The 14,098-nt window shown below is 37.8% G+C and overlaps 1 protein-coding gene across 2 annotated transcripts in view; it reads left to right on the top strand.

Moving 5' to 3' along the window:
* The window catches only part of NINL (ninein like), an 80,670-nt gene that overhangs the window by 20,763 nt on the left and 45,809 nt on the right, over positions 1-14,098 (top strand). For both annotated transcript variants that reach the window (XM_063443709.1, XM_063443708.1), the window contains exons 3-13: positions 42-138; positions 1,317-1,495; positions 3,286-3,352; positions 6,211-6,401; positions 6,878-7,024; positions 8,189-8,356; positions 8,659-8,795; positions 9,664-9,804; positions 11,517-11,691; positions 12,877-12,987; positions 13,853-13,939. In XM_063443709.1, the coding sequence (XP_063299779.1) occupies positions 42-138; positions 1,317-1,495; positions 3,286-3,352; positions 6,211-6,401; positions 6,878-7,024; positions 8,189-8,356; positions 8,659-8,795; positions 9,664-9,804; positions 11,517-11,691; positions 12,877-12,987; positions 13,853-13,939 (1,500 nt within the window). The remainder of the gene's footprint in view (positions 1-41; positions 139-1,316; positions 1,496-3,285; positions 3,353-6,210; positions 6,402-6,877; positions 7,025-8,188; positions 8,357-8,658; positions 8,796-9,663; positions 9,805-11,516; positions 11,692-12,876; positions 12,988-13,852; positions 13,940-14,098) is intronic.

Raw genomic sequence — 14,098 nt, 5'->3', positions numbered from 1 at the left:
TGTGAAGACTGTTTTGTAATCTAGTTTTCTATTGCTTTTAGGTCAACTTTGATGAGTTTAAAGAAGGCTTTGTGGCTGTGTTGTCCTCCACAATTGACATCAGCATCTCTGAGGATGAAAGTAGCTACTTAGAACCAGGTATATAAATATTTATATATATATAATTAATGTGTGTTTTAAAGTGGAACTGTCATTTCCCTGGTTCCACTTGTCTCATGCCAATAAATGCTATTAAAGCGTTAAATGAGGTGGGAAAGAGGAGCTGGGATGAGTAGAAAACACAGTTACCTCTGCTGCTCTTCAGTTATAATATGTGCATGAATGCTCGGTTATTCCCTCACGTCTTCTGAATATGTGGCAGAGTGCAGGTTACATTTGCATGATATGCCCTCGCTGTGCCAGAACATTCAGATGTGCAGTGAATATTTAGGAAACTTACATTTTTGTGATTTATGGCCCAACCCCCTCCCCAGTGTCACATATTTAAACACAGTAAAAAGAAAAATTGTAATCCTAGCTTAACAGGAATTGGCTATATGGATTATATGTTCTGGATGTGTCTATCCAAATAAATTTGAAAACTGATTTTGGTAGCTTTTGTGTAATTTTTATCCAAGCACAACTAGAAGTAGGTCACCACTATCAGCTGTTCTGCCTTCATTAGTGCTTTTATTATTTAATTATTTATATCTTAAAGGCACACTAGAGTCACCAAAACAACTTTAGATTAATGAAGCAGTTTTGGTGTATAGATCATGCCTCAGCAGTCTCACTGCTCAATTGTGTGCCATATGGGAGAGAAATCCCTTTATTTATGCAGCGCTTGCCACATCTCTCTGCATGTGTCTTACACAGCGTTCCTAAACGCTTCCTGTAAAGAGTCATCTAAAGTTCACACTTCCTTTATTGCAAATTCTGTTTAATCTAGAACTTCTTATCTCCTGTACTGTTAATGGCTTGCTAGACCCTGCAGGATTCTCCTGTATGCAATTAAGTTCAATTAGCAGAGCAGGGGATAAAAACGTTTTGTTTTCATGCATGCTGTGTAAGTCACAGCCAGGAGAGGTGTGGCTACAAACAGCATAACCGCTGAAGGTGTTAACCCCTTCAGCCCAGTGGGAGGGGGCTCCAAGGGAGGGTGGGACCTAATAACCCTATAGTGCCAGGTAAACAAGTTTGTTTTCCTGGCACTATAGTGTTCCTTTTAAGCATATGTTAAAAAAACAAAAAACCCTTTTTCTCTTTTTGATGGTGGGTTTCGAGGGAGGATATTTATACAGCTCTATTTCCCTATTTGTATTTCTTTCATCATTAAGTGATCCCAGATGAAGTGAAACCAAAGTTTGTAAAAGGCACGAAGAGGTACGGGCGACGCACACAACCTGAATTTGAGGCTGCTGAAAATGAGACCAACAAATATATGCAGGAGCAGCACAATGTCAAATGCAAGAGGAAAGGTCAAATTAGAAGGTCGTCCTCTCTGGAGAGCGTGGAGGTGAGAATGATTCACTGGTTAAACATCCCAAACCCTGTACTCTTATATACTTTTATATGGGACCGATTACTCAGATTTGCTTTCATTTCTTCCTTTTTATTGCTGAGTCTCGATGAGGTCAAAATGTTTCCTTTTAGAATTTTGTTTGGTAAAAAAAATGATTTTATATCGTTATGTAGAGGGTACAATAAATAAGCAATTTTACATGAGCGCTCTAAAGGGGCAACGCAGACTGGAATTGACCTCAAAATTGTTGTTTTTATTTAGTTTTACATTAATGTTTTTTATTTTTTTATTGAAGGGTCTGCAGAGGTACATAGCAGTAGACAGTAGTCAAATGTTTACAGCGATATGCAATTTAATTTAATATCCTTCAAATTTTATTCCAAAGAAGAATAGAAAAATTATTTATTTATTTTTTAAATAAAGATGAATAGAAAAATGCAAAAAGAGTGAGGAGAGGAAGACACTTCTGGCACTGTAATTTAACATATTATATATATATATATATATATATATATATATATACACACACACAGTCTTTACCCTGAAAATATGACCGGTTCTTCTATAATCCTCCCCCCCCCCCCCTCCCAAAAATCGCACTAGTGCTTACTTTCGGGTGATTTTTTTATTTTTTTATTTCAGGGAAAAACAGTCGCAAGCGTGCTAGAAAACAGGTCTACTACGTTCAGGGGAATACCCAAAACGTAAACCTGTTTACCACGGCATAGAATCCAGCAAATCTGTGTTTGGGGAAGTTTCCACAAATATAGATTAGCAAACTAGCGACTAGGGCTTTTTTCGGGGGATGTCTTATTTTTTGGGAAAGTGTGTTTGTTTGTTCTCATTTTAGTGAATAACCCTGTACTGTAAGATACACAGGGATATCTTGTGGGACTATAGTTGCTAGATTATAGAATTTTTCAATAATTTACTCCTACTTTTTTTTAAAAAAAATGAATGGAGTGTAAATTTTCTTGTATTTTGTATTCACTTTTAATTGTATTTTAGAAGTAAACATTCCATAGTTGCAAAACAGCTAAAGTATTAGACAGATCTGTTCCCCCTCCTACGCATTCAAAATCAATCTTTATTAAATTAATTTTATTGAATATTTTGGAACATACTTATTTATATTAATTTGCAATTTTCCTTTATTTTTTTTAACCCAATTTATGACAACAGGTTATGTAAAACATATGATTTCATACCAGTTCAAGTGTGTCTTTTTTATGAATGTGTTAATTGGTGCATAATCCAGCAAATCTTTTTTTCTCTGTTGTCTCCACCTCTGAAACTATTTTAACACTTTAGCTTTTGACCTTTAACTCTCATCTTCCTCAGCCAGCCCCTGATAATGTCAAGAGATGTAATTCAATAATGACCAGCACCCTCTATGTAAGATAATATCTATCTGGATCTGTGTACTGGTGTGTGTCGTATGCAGCTCACTGGAGGAAAATATTACATTTTAAACCACCTGTTAATATTTTACTTTAAATAAAGGCCTCTGACGTTTTAAAAACCAGTTGGGGGCTGTTAGGATTTCAGCTAATATCAAATTTTCAGACTGAATGAGGCCGTGGTATTTCTGTATTTATTTTGGCTGTCAGCTAGTCTGGGAGGTTAACGCACATTCTAAGCTCTGCAGAGGATTTAATGTTTCCCCCCACCCCCTTCCTTCTTGCCTGGCACATTTGTGTTTCTTCTAATGAGTATTTCCATCTTGGATAGTTTTTTAGACTAAATCTTTTGCACATGTGATTTATTCAATTTTTTTTCTGCAGAGCCTTAAGTCTGATGAAGAAGCAGAGAGTGCTAAGGAACCACACAATGAAAACTTTGAAGGTCAAGGTACGTGTGATGATATATTCGTCAGATGTTGTGAAATGTTCTTCGACATTTTTATTGATTTTTACTGGAAAGAAAGTGCTGATTTCATTCTTGTGATCCGTTCAAACTGCAGAACACTGCATTCCAATGGTTAAACTGTAGGAGAATTGGATGTTTTTAACTTTATCGTTGGGGTATTTAAGTTCTGTATTGCAGCTGGGAGTTGGAGAGCCGCACTGTGAAATCTACGGTTGATGATTAATAGTCTCCCGGTTCATCATATGATATGTTCATCTGGTCTGCGTGTTGAATTACCTCAAAGAAATGTGGGATTTTGTAAACTTTATAGTGTTGTGTGTTGACTTAGCGCCTTCAGAGATGGGCTGCTAAGCTGGTTCATGGATTGCAGGATAAAACTTACCAGGAAAGGTTAAAGGATCTTAACATGTATAGCTTGGAGGAAAGACGAGACAGGGGGGATATGATAGAAACATTTAAATACATAAAGGGAATCAACACAGTAAAGGAGGAGACTATATTTAAAAGAAAAAAAACTACCACAACAAGAGGACATAGTCTTAAATTAGAAGGGCAAAGGTTTAAAAATAATACCAGGAAGTATTACTTTACTGAGAGGGTAGTGGATGCATGGAATAGCCTTCCAGCTGAAGTGGTAGAGGTTAACACAGTAAAGGAGTTTAAGCATGCGTGGGATATGCATAAGGCTATCCTAACTATAAGATAATGCCAGGGACTAATGACAGTACAGTATTTAGAAAATTGGGCAGACTAGGTGGTTCTTATCTGCCAACACACTCTGTTTCTTACCAACCATGAATAATACTGATATGGTTTAGGGTATTTTCTGAAGTGCAAATTTAAAATTTTAGGTCAAAATAGCCACATTTGTGCAATGCTCAGTTCTATTGTTTTGACCTTTAAATATGAGTATTACTTGAAATTAACTAATTTCTTGACCTGAAAATGCCTGAGGTATTGCATGCAGATCTGCTCCTTTAAGGAAAGGGAAGATTTCTCCAGGGCACTAGTTTACTGGCTCAGGCTGATGGGAGGATTGGTGCACGGCACACCAGAGGAAACTATTGGGCTGCCCCTGAGGTAAATAAATAATCTAAATTGGAAAATAGGAATACAAACGTGTTCCTTTAAAAGCCAAAATCGGGTAGCTTAACCTGTCTATAGCCCATTCTACTTATAGCCTCCCCAGTGACAGTGTATCATTTTGCCTATAGAAAACTGCACGGTCGAACATATGCTGCCTAACGAGCTCATATTTGTTATGAAAGACTGCCCCGTCTTTCCAGATTTTCTTTGGTTCGTATGCCGATGCACAGACTGCAGTCTAAATCGTGTGGGAACACTGGAAGAATGCCTTTTTGGTGTTAAAGGAATATAATTGTGTTCTATACATACTGTACCTTTTCTATGATGCTGGTTTTCTGCTCTGGTCTCCTAAGATATCCAGCCTGTCAAATCCACAGTGACCTTTTCCCTTTGTTTAATTAATATTTATAAGTGAGCTATATTGCACGTTATACAGTATTGGGTTTATTTTTATAAGTAACACATACACACGTATAAGGCTATTATTAGCCTTAATATATTTGACCTGAGACCTGGTTATTGACACACTAAGTGCTATGGTGCACATAGTCTCATCCTGTGGAACGCGTTGAATAATTTTAAAGAAAAATAACTTAAAATTCATGCGTTTTCTATCCATTACTTCAGCACAATGGCTATTGAAATAATAAATATTGTATGTTTAGAATATTAAAGGAACACTATAGCGTTAGAAATACAAATATGTATTTCTAACGCTATAGAGCCCTAGTCACCTAACTGTGACTAGGGCCCCATTCTGCAGCGAATAAATGGTTAACCATTTATTTACTTATCTTAATCCAGCGCCGGGCTCCCTCTGCGCTGGTGACCTGTCCTCCTCCATCGACGTCGGCTTCCGAGTGGAGCCGAAGGCACACGTGCGGCCAGAGGCGCCCGCGCGCATTCAAATCCGCCCATAGGAAAGCATTACTCAATGCTTTCCTATGGGGATCTTTTTTGATGCTGGAGTTCCGTGAGAACATCCAGCGTCAAATAAGTGCGATTCGCGGAAGTGCCTCTAGTGGTCGTCAGGGAGACAGCCACTAGAGGCTGGATTAACCTTGCAGTGTAAACCTGCTATGTTTTCAGCTGCAGAGTTAAAACTAGGGGGACCTGGCACCCAAACCACTTCATTGAGCTGAAGTGGTCTGGGTGCCTATAGTGGTCCTTTAAAGAATTTTCATATAGACAAAGAAAAAGTAAAGGCACTCCATTCACTTACTTCGTTTTACCTGAAATCTGTGCCATTTAGGTCTTCTTGTAGAAATAGACTACCTGCTCCCCCATGAATTTCTGGGGCAATTGACAAAAAAACATTTACTTTTTCCATTAACTTGCTGACTGCCAAACAGCCCCTAATTCTTTAAATTCCTGCATTTAGGCTTAACTGGCCTGCTTGACAATCCAGCTCTTTCTACACAAATAAACATGTACAAATGGCAATTATAAGGAAATTGTGGATTTGTTAAAGAGGACTGCAAAATACTAATAGCTCTTTAACCTCTCTCCTAAAACAATCATTTAAAAATGTGTGGCGTGTAGGAAAATGATAGAATTACTTTTTTTTTTATACATTCCAAGCCATCACATTTTAGGTTTTACACTGCCTCTTTTTGATATTTATTACTCGTGTTTTGGGAACTGTAATGATGACAGAGGGAGGTTATCACAAAGATAGCTGTTTGCATGTTAAAAAAAAACAAAAAACCTGTATTTGAGCTTCAAATTCTATTTTTTTTTTTTTTTTGTCCTAGGTCAACTAAGGGTATGGGAGTCTGAGTTCTTTGCCAGTCCAGGAAGAAATGCAAGCCTTTACTGTGACATGACGGAACACCAGGTACGGGCCATCTGGGAGGAGCTGGGTGTGGGTTGTAATGGATACCTCAACCTACAGGAGCTTGCCACCGTGTGTCAGAACATTGGACTTAAAGACTTCAGTAAAGAGGTATATAAACATTTTATGAGATTCTATTCTGTCTTTAAAATTAGCTGTTTAGGTGTCTGTCATACTTCTGTAAGCAATGGACCTATTACCTCAAATAAAACGTTAATCTTGCCTTCATTGTAAGCATGAATATACTCAAGGAGGGAGTTTTGCCTTGGTTCTAGACCTGATAATATTTATGGAGTGAAGACATGTCTTCTCACTACAAAAAGAAAACCTAAGCCACAAAGTGCACCTTGACTGCAGTTAGAATGTACATCCAGTCAAACTCTGCTGTGGAGCCTTTACTGTAGAGAGAGCCTAGAGCAGGGGTAGGCAACCTTCAGCACTCCTGATGTTGTGGATTATTTTCCCCCTGATGCTTAGATACTGCCTGATACCTCTGCACTAGGGAGTAGAAGTGTACTATATGTTATGTGTATGTGTGCTTGTGTTTGTTTTTGTTTTTTGTGATGAAGTCTTAATTGTTTCTGTAGAAAATTGAAGACTTGTTTAAGAAGCTGGACCGGGATGGAGATGGCAAAGTTAGCTTTGTGGAGTTCCAGTTGGGATTGTTCAACTATGCTCCTCTGCCGTTTTCCTCGACACCGCTCCAGCAGAGGCGGCCATGGGCATTTTGTCAGGTGAGCAAACTTTATTTAATTTTATTACAATACACTGATATTTGAAGGGACACTATAGTCGCCTGATCAACTTTAGCTTAATGAAGCAGTTTTGGTGTATAGAACATGCCCCTGCAGCCTCACTGCTCAATCCTCTGCCATTTAGGAGTTAAATCCCTTTGTTTATGAACCCTAGTCACACCTTTCTGCGTGTGACTTGCACAGCCTTCCTAAATACTTATTTTGAAGAGTCCTCTAATGTTCACACTTCCTTTATTGTAAATTCTGTTTAATTTAGAATTTCTTATCTCCTGTTAATTGCTTGCTAGACTCTGCAAGATCTTCCTGTATGTAATTAAGTTTAATTTACAAAGCAAGAGAGAAAAACTTTTAACGTAAGTTACATCTGATTAAAAAAATAAACCATTTTGTTTTTATGCAGTCAGTCACAGCCAGGGGAGGTGTGACTATGGCTGCATAAACAAAGTGATTTAACTCCTAAATGGCAGAACATTGAGCAGTGAGACTGCAGTGGCATGATCTATACACCAAAACTGCTTCAATAAGCTAAAGTTGTTTTGGCGATTTGTAATGTCCCTTTAATTGTACGTGCTTTCTTTATATCTGATATTAATAGTTGATCTACTTTTAGTCTTTGTATTGTATATCTGGATATATCCCTATCTGATATTTCCAATTTCCTTAAAGGAATACTGTATATTGTTAGAAATACACATTTGTATGACTAATGCTATAGTGTTCTAGTCCCTATTTAAAATTTACAACTTCCACGGTGCTTTGTCATTCTAAAAGCATTCTAAAGGTTGTAGCTCTACAACATCTGGGGATCTACCTTTTGGGCACCCCTGTTCTAGACCATAGAATGTAGGAAAAGGTATCTCACATGAGAAACACAATGCAGAGTTTCCGTAGAATATTGGAGGGTTGGAATAACATTTGCATCTTGCAGCACTGATCCACCTGTTCATGGAGTCAAGTTTTGCTAATCTAAAGACAGCAAATTTACGCCATTTACGTTGAAATTAATTTCAAATATGCTGTCTAAACCAGGGAAGGCTTACACACTCGTTGTTTGACTGAAGTCTATTTTAAAAAAAATTTTTTTTTATGGTTTTGTGTGTATGAGTTGAGCACCAACTCGGGTCACTAATATGTTTCTTTCAGTCGGCAGAGGACAGTAGTCGGAAAACGGCCACTTCTTCCCTGCTATCCAGCTGTGGAGCTATCCACCTTTTCACCAGCATTGATGATGGAACTGGATTTGGGAATCCTGAGCAAATCATGATCATCTGGGAGGAAGAAGGGATTGAAGACAGTAAAGACCTATTAATGGTGGGAACTTTTTACAAATGATCTTTTCATAAAATTCTGTATCAATTTTAAAGTTTGATACATGTACTTGAAACTGCCTTATTATAATGACCAATGATATTGTTGGTACAGTTTAATTCTGATTTTTATTTTGGATGAACATGAACCTTTGAGTATACTTGGACAGTTTTTATTATTTGCACAGTTTGACTATTCTTCGTTGACTATTCCAGTGTCGAGTCCCTTTTACTATAATGCTTTATTTAGAAGGAAAATCGCAAAGCATGATAATATTCAGTGATCGGTTTGTTTCATGTGTTCAGAGCCTTGACTTCAATTTAGAAGAACGAATTAACCTTTTGGACCTCACGACTGCCTTGGACAATGAGTTGATTGCAGCAAAGAACAGATTCCACCTTGCAGCTCTGGCTTCCTATAAACATGAGCTTCATTACCAACAGTAAGTTCCTTGGGGGCAATATTGGATGGTTTGCGCATGAACTTAAAGGCTTTCTGTTATACAGTAGTGTGGTTTTGATTGTTCTGTTAAATTGGTTTGTACAATTTTATCCATCTATCCATAAGGATTATGTAGTATTGTGATAATGTTTACACACCTACATCTACTCCTTAGTAGAGTTTAATTTTTATATACAGTCTAAATCAAATTTCCATTGATTTGCCAAATTTTGATTTTAATTGTAGGATTCAATTCAGGTGCCACTTCATCTTTTTAAAGGACACTATAAGCACCAAAGTTCCACGTTGCCCTTCTGTAGTGGCAGAAAGGTGAGGGAGGGGTCTTGGCCATAGCTGAGTGGGGTATCATTGTTTTCTGTTGAACATCTCAAAACCAGTGTGACACAGAACTGAGGGAAAAATGCAGTAACCTTCAAGCACCATAATCTACACTATTAACCTACAAAGGGGCTGAAGTGGCCTTTTTTATTTGGAATTAGTTAGTATATATATGTATGTGTTTTTTTGAGATATAGATATAGATAGATATAGATATATAGATATAGATATAGATATATATAGATATATATATAGAGATAGAGATAGAGATATAGAGATATTTTCTCAAAAAACAGTCCTACACTCACTCAGTTTTACTTGCCAAGATGCTCCTCAAGCCTTTTAAGAATGCATACACTCGAAGAAGGGCACTCACTGGTCTTCTTAATTTGCAAACTTTATTCACCAATGTTCAGTAACTTTACAGTATCATCGTTTCAGTCCTCATCTGGACTTTCATCGGGATCTTTGGGAAATGGCATTTAGTGTTTTAGTGATACTGTGTTTTACATGGTGTGTGTTTGCTTCAGTGGCCAGGTTAATCAGGTGACGAAGGAAAGGGACAAGTTTAAGCAGGACCTGGAGAAGGCAGAGAAGCGAAACCTTCAGCTGGCTGATGAGGTTGATGACCACAATAGTACTATGGAGCAGCTGAATGAGAGCAAGATCAAGTAAGGCCCATTTATCTCTGACCAGACTCGCTAATGTTTTTGGCTTTCAGATTTGCGTAAACAGCGGTATCCCTTAATTCTTATTATAGCCTTTCTTTGTACGCACAGTGTTTTGTGTTAACAATGGAAGTTTAATAAAATTGTTACTGCAACTAAAAACAATGTTTTAATAGAATGGATAGAGTAAGCCTTACCTGATAAAGAGGGGGGAAGGAGAGGTCAAGCAAAAATCTGTGGTATGTGCATGTGCAGACTCCAAACACTATGACCACTTCACATCGCTGAAGTTGTTATGGTGCTTGGAGTAATCCTTGAAGGAAAAAAATGAAAAATGAGTCTAAAAATGCATAATTCATTTTGCTATCTGTATAATCACGTTTTTTCTCAGTTGTACAATAATCCTGTTACCCTATTATATACACTGTTATTGATTTAAATTTGTGCTTGTTACATTCTCTTTAATTTGTATATTGATATGAAGTACATTTGCATGCAACTGTCATTTTAACAAGGGCGGATGCAGAAAACTTTCAACATAACTAAGGGAGGTTGCTGGAGTGTTTTAGGGGTTAACTGAAGGTCTCTTCTTCTTTTATGACCGTGCTAATTTCAAGAGCAATTGACACTTCTTTAAAAGTAATTTGTTGTTTTTGTTGCTAGTTTAAACCGTAATTCCAAATGGAAGGTTTTTCTCATAGAAAAGTAATTAAAGGGACACTATAGTCACCTGAACAACTTTAGCTTAATTAAGCAGTTTTGGTGTATAGAACATGCCCCTGCAGACTCACTGCTCAATCCTCTGCCATTTAGGAGTTAAATCCCTTTGTTTATGAACCCTAGTCACACCTCCCTGCATGTGACTTGCACAGCCTTCCATAAACACTTCCTGTAAAGAGAGCCCTATTTAGGCTTTCTTTATTGCAAGTTCTGTTTAATTAAGATTTTCTTATCCCTTGCTATGCTAATAGCTTGCTAGACCCTGCAAGAGCCTCCTGTATGTGATTAAAGTTCAATTTAGAGATTGAGATACAATTATTTAAGGTAAATTACATCTGTTTGAAAGTGAAACCAGTTTTTTTTTTTTCATGCAGGCTCTGTCAATCATAGCCAGGGGAGGTGTGGCTAGGGCTGCATAAACAGAGACAAAGTGATTTAACTCCTAAATGACAGTGAATTGAGCAGTGAAATTGCAGGGGAATGATCTATACACTAAAACTGCTTTATTTAGCTAAAGTAATTTAGGTGACTATAGTGTTCCTTTAAACCAGAGCTTCTCTGAGACACAATGGACAGATGGAGTGCACCAATTACCATACATACAATGTAGGTTCCCAATACTTCTCTACGGGAAGCGTTGAATTAGACCTGAAATAATTAATCATAGTGATCTCGGCAACGGGGGATTTGGAAGCACTGGTCTTCTATCACTTGACATTTGACTCCCACACGCAATCAAACGTTAAGCAAAAAAATCAAATCGCTACAAACTGGCGAGTTTATTCTAATCAAATTAAATCAGCTTTCAAAGTGACTGAATTTTGTTTTGTTTGCATTTCTGATTTTTAAATGAAAATGCATAATGCCTGTTGCCTGGCTCCGTGTGGAATCGTTCATTAATTTTAAATAAGATTTTAAATAAACACCCAGCCCATCCCCCATAATGTGATTTGCTGCCATGGTCTGTTTTGCTCATTGATAACTGGTGCTTTCAGGGAGTTGGAGCAGGAATACAGGCAGAGGCTGGCATTCATTCGAACCGAGCTGGAGCGGGAGAAGGATCAGTTCCTGCAGAATACTGACCAGCATAGGACCAAAATGGAGTCAGACTTGGCCAATTTCCAAGTAGAAGAAGCCTTTCTAAGAGATAAGCTTAACCTGTCAATAAAGGTAGAAATAAAAAAAAATAAAAATTTCCCATTTGCCTGCTAACCACCAACTCTTCATAGTTATCTAGTGCTGTGTTTTATGGAGAAATTCCCCTGCAGGACTATTTTTAAAATATATGACATAATGTGAATATTGTGTACGTAAGGAAGAATGTACAAACTATTAATCTGAAGTAGAAGAGTCACAAAATAAAAATATATCACATACTTTATAGTTACGCACAGAGGAAACTGACACACACATACTCTCACTCACGAGTTATTATTTGTATAGAAGTCCACCTAGCCTCCCTACCTTTGGGAGAGCTGGAGTGAATTATTTTCCTGTAGTCTAGTGTGGCTGCTGTCCTCTTTATGGTCTTCTTTCTCTGCTCCTTCGTGCGCTGTTTAGTGATGCCGAGGCTGAAGTCATGTCTTAGCCTGGCATCACCGCAGGGTGTGCAAGGAAGAAGTGCTGGAAGAGCACAGAGATTACAGCTCCCTCGCCACCCGGCAACAACCAGGTGCCCGACACTGTAATTGGGCACAGTAGTCAACTGTTGGTCTCTACTCTGAATTAGCGCACAGCCAGCTGCCTCCTGAGGGGGCCTTAAGGTGACCGGTTGGTTAGCTTTTGGTGTACTCCTTGCCTTTTGGTGCTGCTGATTCGAGAAACCAGGATCTAGTGTGTGTGTGTGTGTGTGTGTATATTTTATTGCCTAACTCAGTGGCACTTATTTTAACAATCTCAAAGTCCTGGTCAGAGATGAATCTGCAATCCAAAAGTTTAAAAGAGCCCTAGAGATGCTGCAGCAGGAGTTCTAACATCTGAACTATTTTACAATCTTACAAGTTGTAAAATAGAGTGCAGACATATAATTGAATTGGCCAGTAATGTTTGTAATGTGGTTTATTGTGAAATGATGAGGTATTCCTTTTCTATACTTTTTTATTTTATTTTTTTAGTTGAATTTGGAAACTTATTGGCATGCAATTTCAGTCAGTATGCAGACACACAGATTGTATTCCTAGCAAGATTAACTGATATCTCTGTAATTTCAAAATGGATAAAATTGGTGTCACGGAGTTTGGACACACTCTCATACTTAACTGCCATTGCAGTTACCATTACCAAAGTTCACAGAATAGAGTGCTTGTTAATGTGATTAATAATTATAATTTTTTTTTTTTTTTTTTTTTATTGCAGGAGAACAGCAGGCTACAGAAGGAAATGGTTGAAATTGTTGGAAAACTGTCTGAATCAGAAAAGCTGGTGGAAAAATTACAGAACACAGTGGATCGCATACTAAAAGAAAAGGTAAGATTTCCTGTAAACCTATTTTCTAATTTATTTTTTCAAATATATTATTAGTATCTATGTAGAGGTGGGTGATATTTGGCTTCTAGTGTACATGCCCCTGATCTGCCTCCTTGGGTGACATCATCAGAAGTGATAATCTCAACCAATCGAAATGCATTCCCACAGGAAAGCATTGAATTGGCTGAGATTGTCAATTCTGATTATCTCAGCCAGTAAGGCAAGCCTCAAAGAGATGTAGTGAATCAATGCATCTCTCTAAAAAAGACAGTGTTTACTGCAGGAAGCCTAGCTCCACAGTACTGGGCACAGATTTTGATTCTTCTTCTTCCTGCTTTGGAGTGGATTTTTATTTCTTTCCTCCTATTACATCTCACCTCAGCTGGGCTAATGAACTGATCTGATTGATTTCTGAAATGGAGCCTGTTTCATTAATTTAAAATGGTCACAAATATCCCACCTAGGTAGTCCCAAAATGGTAAGGACTAGCTCTTGAATTAAGCCCCAAATTATTTCTGAATTAGTCTTGAAATAATCTTCCCACTGGAAGTTGCAAATTGGTTTTGAAAACTCCCTAGTAGTCATGGGTCCGGTGGTATGCCCTCATAAGGTATCCTAAACGCCATAGATTTTCATATGGGTAATATGTACTGAAGAGTATACCTTCATATGTTCAGTGCAAACTGTGGGCAAAGTTCTAATGTAGAGAATTTAGCAGAAATATTTCATTGGTTTCCATGGTGATTGATCTAACCTTAGAAAGCAGTTAATCGGTACTCTATGTTATGCTAAAAACTTGATCGTTCCAGACTGTGACCATGCAGAGCTTTTTGTTTATCAGACTCTGTCTACCATTTACTTACAGGGGGTCACAGATCCTCTTCATTCTGAGATCTTCGTTCAGGAGGAACACTTTGCAGAGATTATCAAGCAATATGAAGCACAGTGCAGGGTGAGTAATGGAGGGCTTGAGAATGCTGAACTGTGGGGGTGTTAGTATCACATCTCATTGTTTTTGTTCTGGTATCCATTTTAATTTGCTCATATAGAGCCTCAAAAACAGAATCCATGTATTTTCACTGAATGATGTAACCTATAGACTTATGTTAAC

Source organism: Pelobates fuscus, chromosome 2, assembly GCF_036172605.1.
Source record: "Pelobates fuscus isolate aPelFus1 chromosome 2, aPelFus1.pri, whole genome shotgun sequence".
In the NCBI taxonomy this organism is placed as follows: domain Eukaryota; kingdom Metazoa; phylum Chordata; class Amphibia; order Anura; family Pelobatidae; genus Pelobates; species Pelobates fuscus.
The sequence above is the reverse complement of the archived record's forward strand: the minus strand, read 5'-3'. Positions and strand labels throughout refer to the sequence as shown.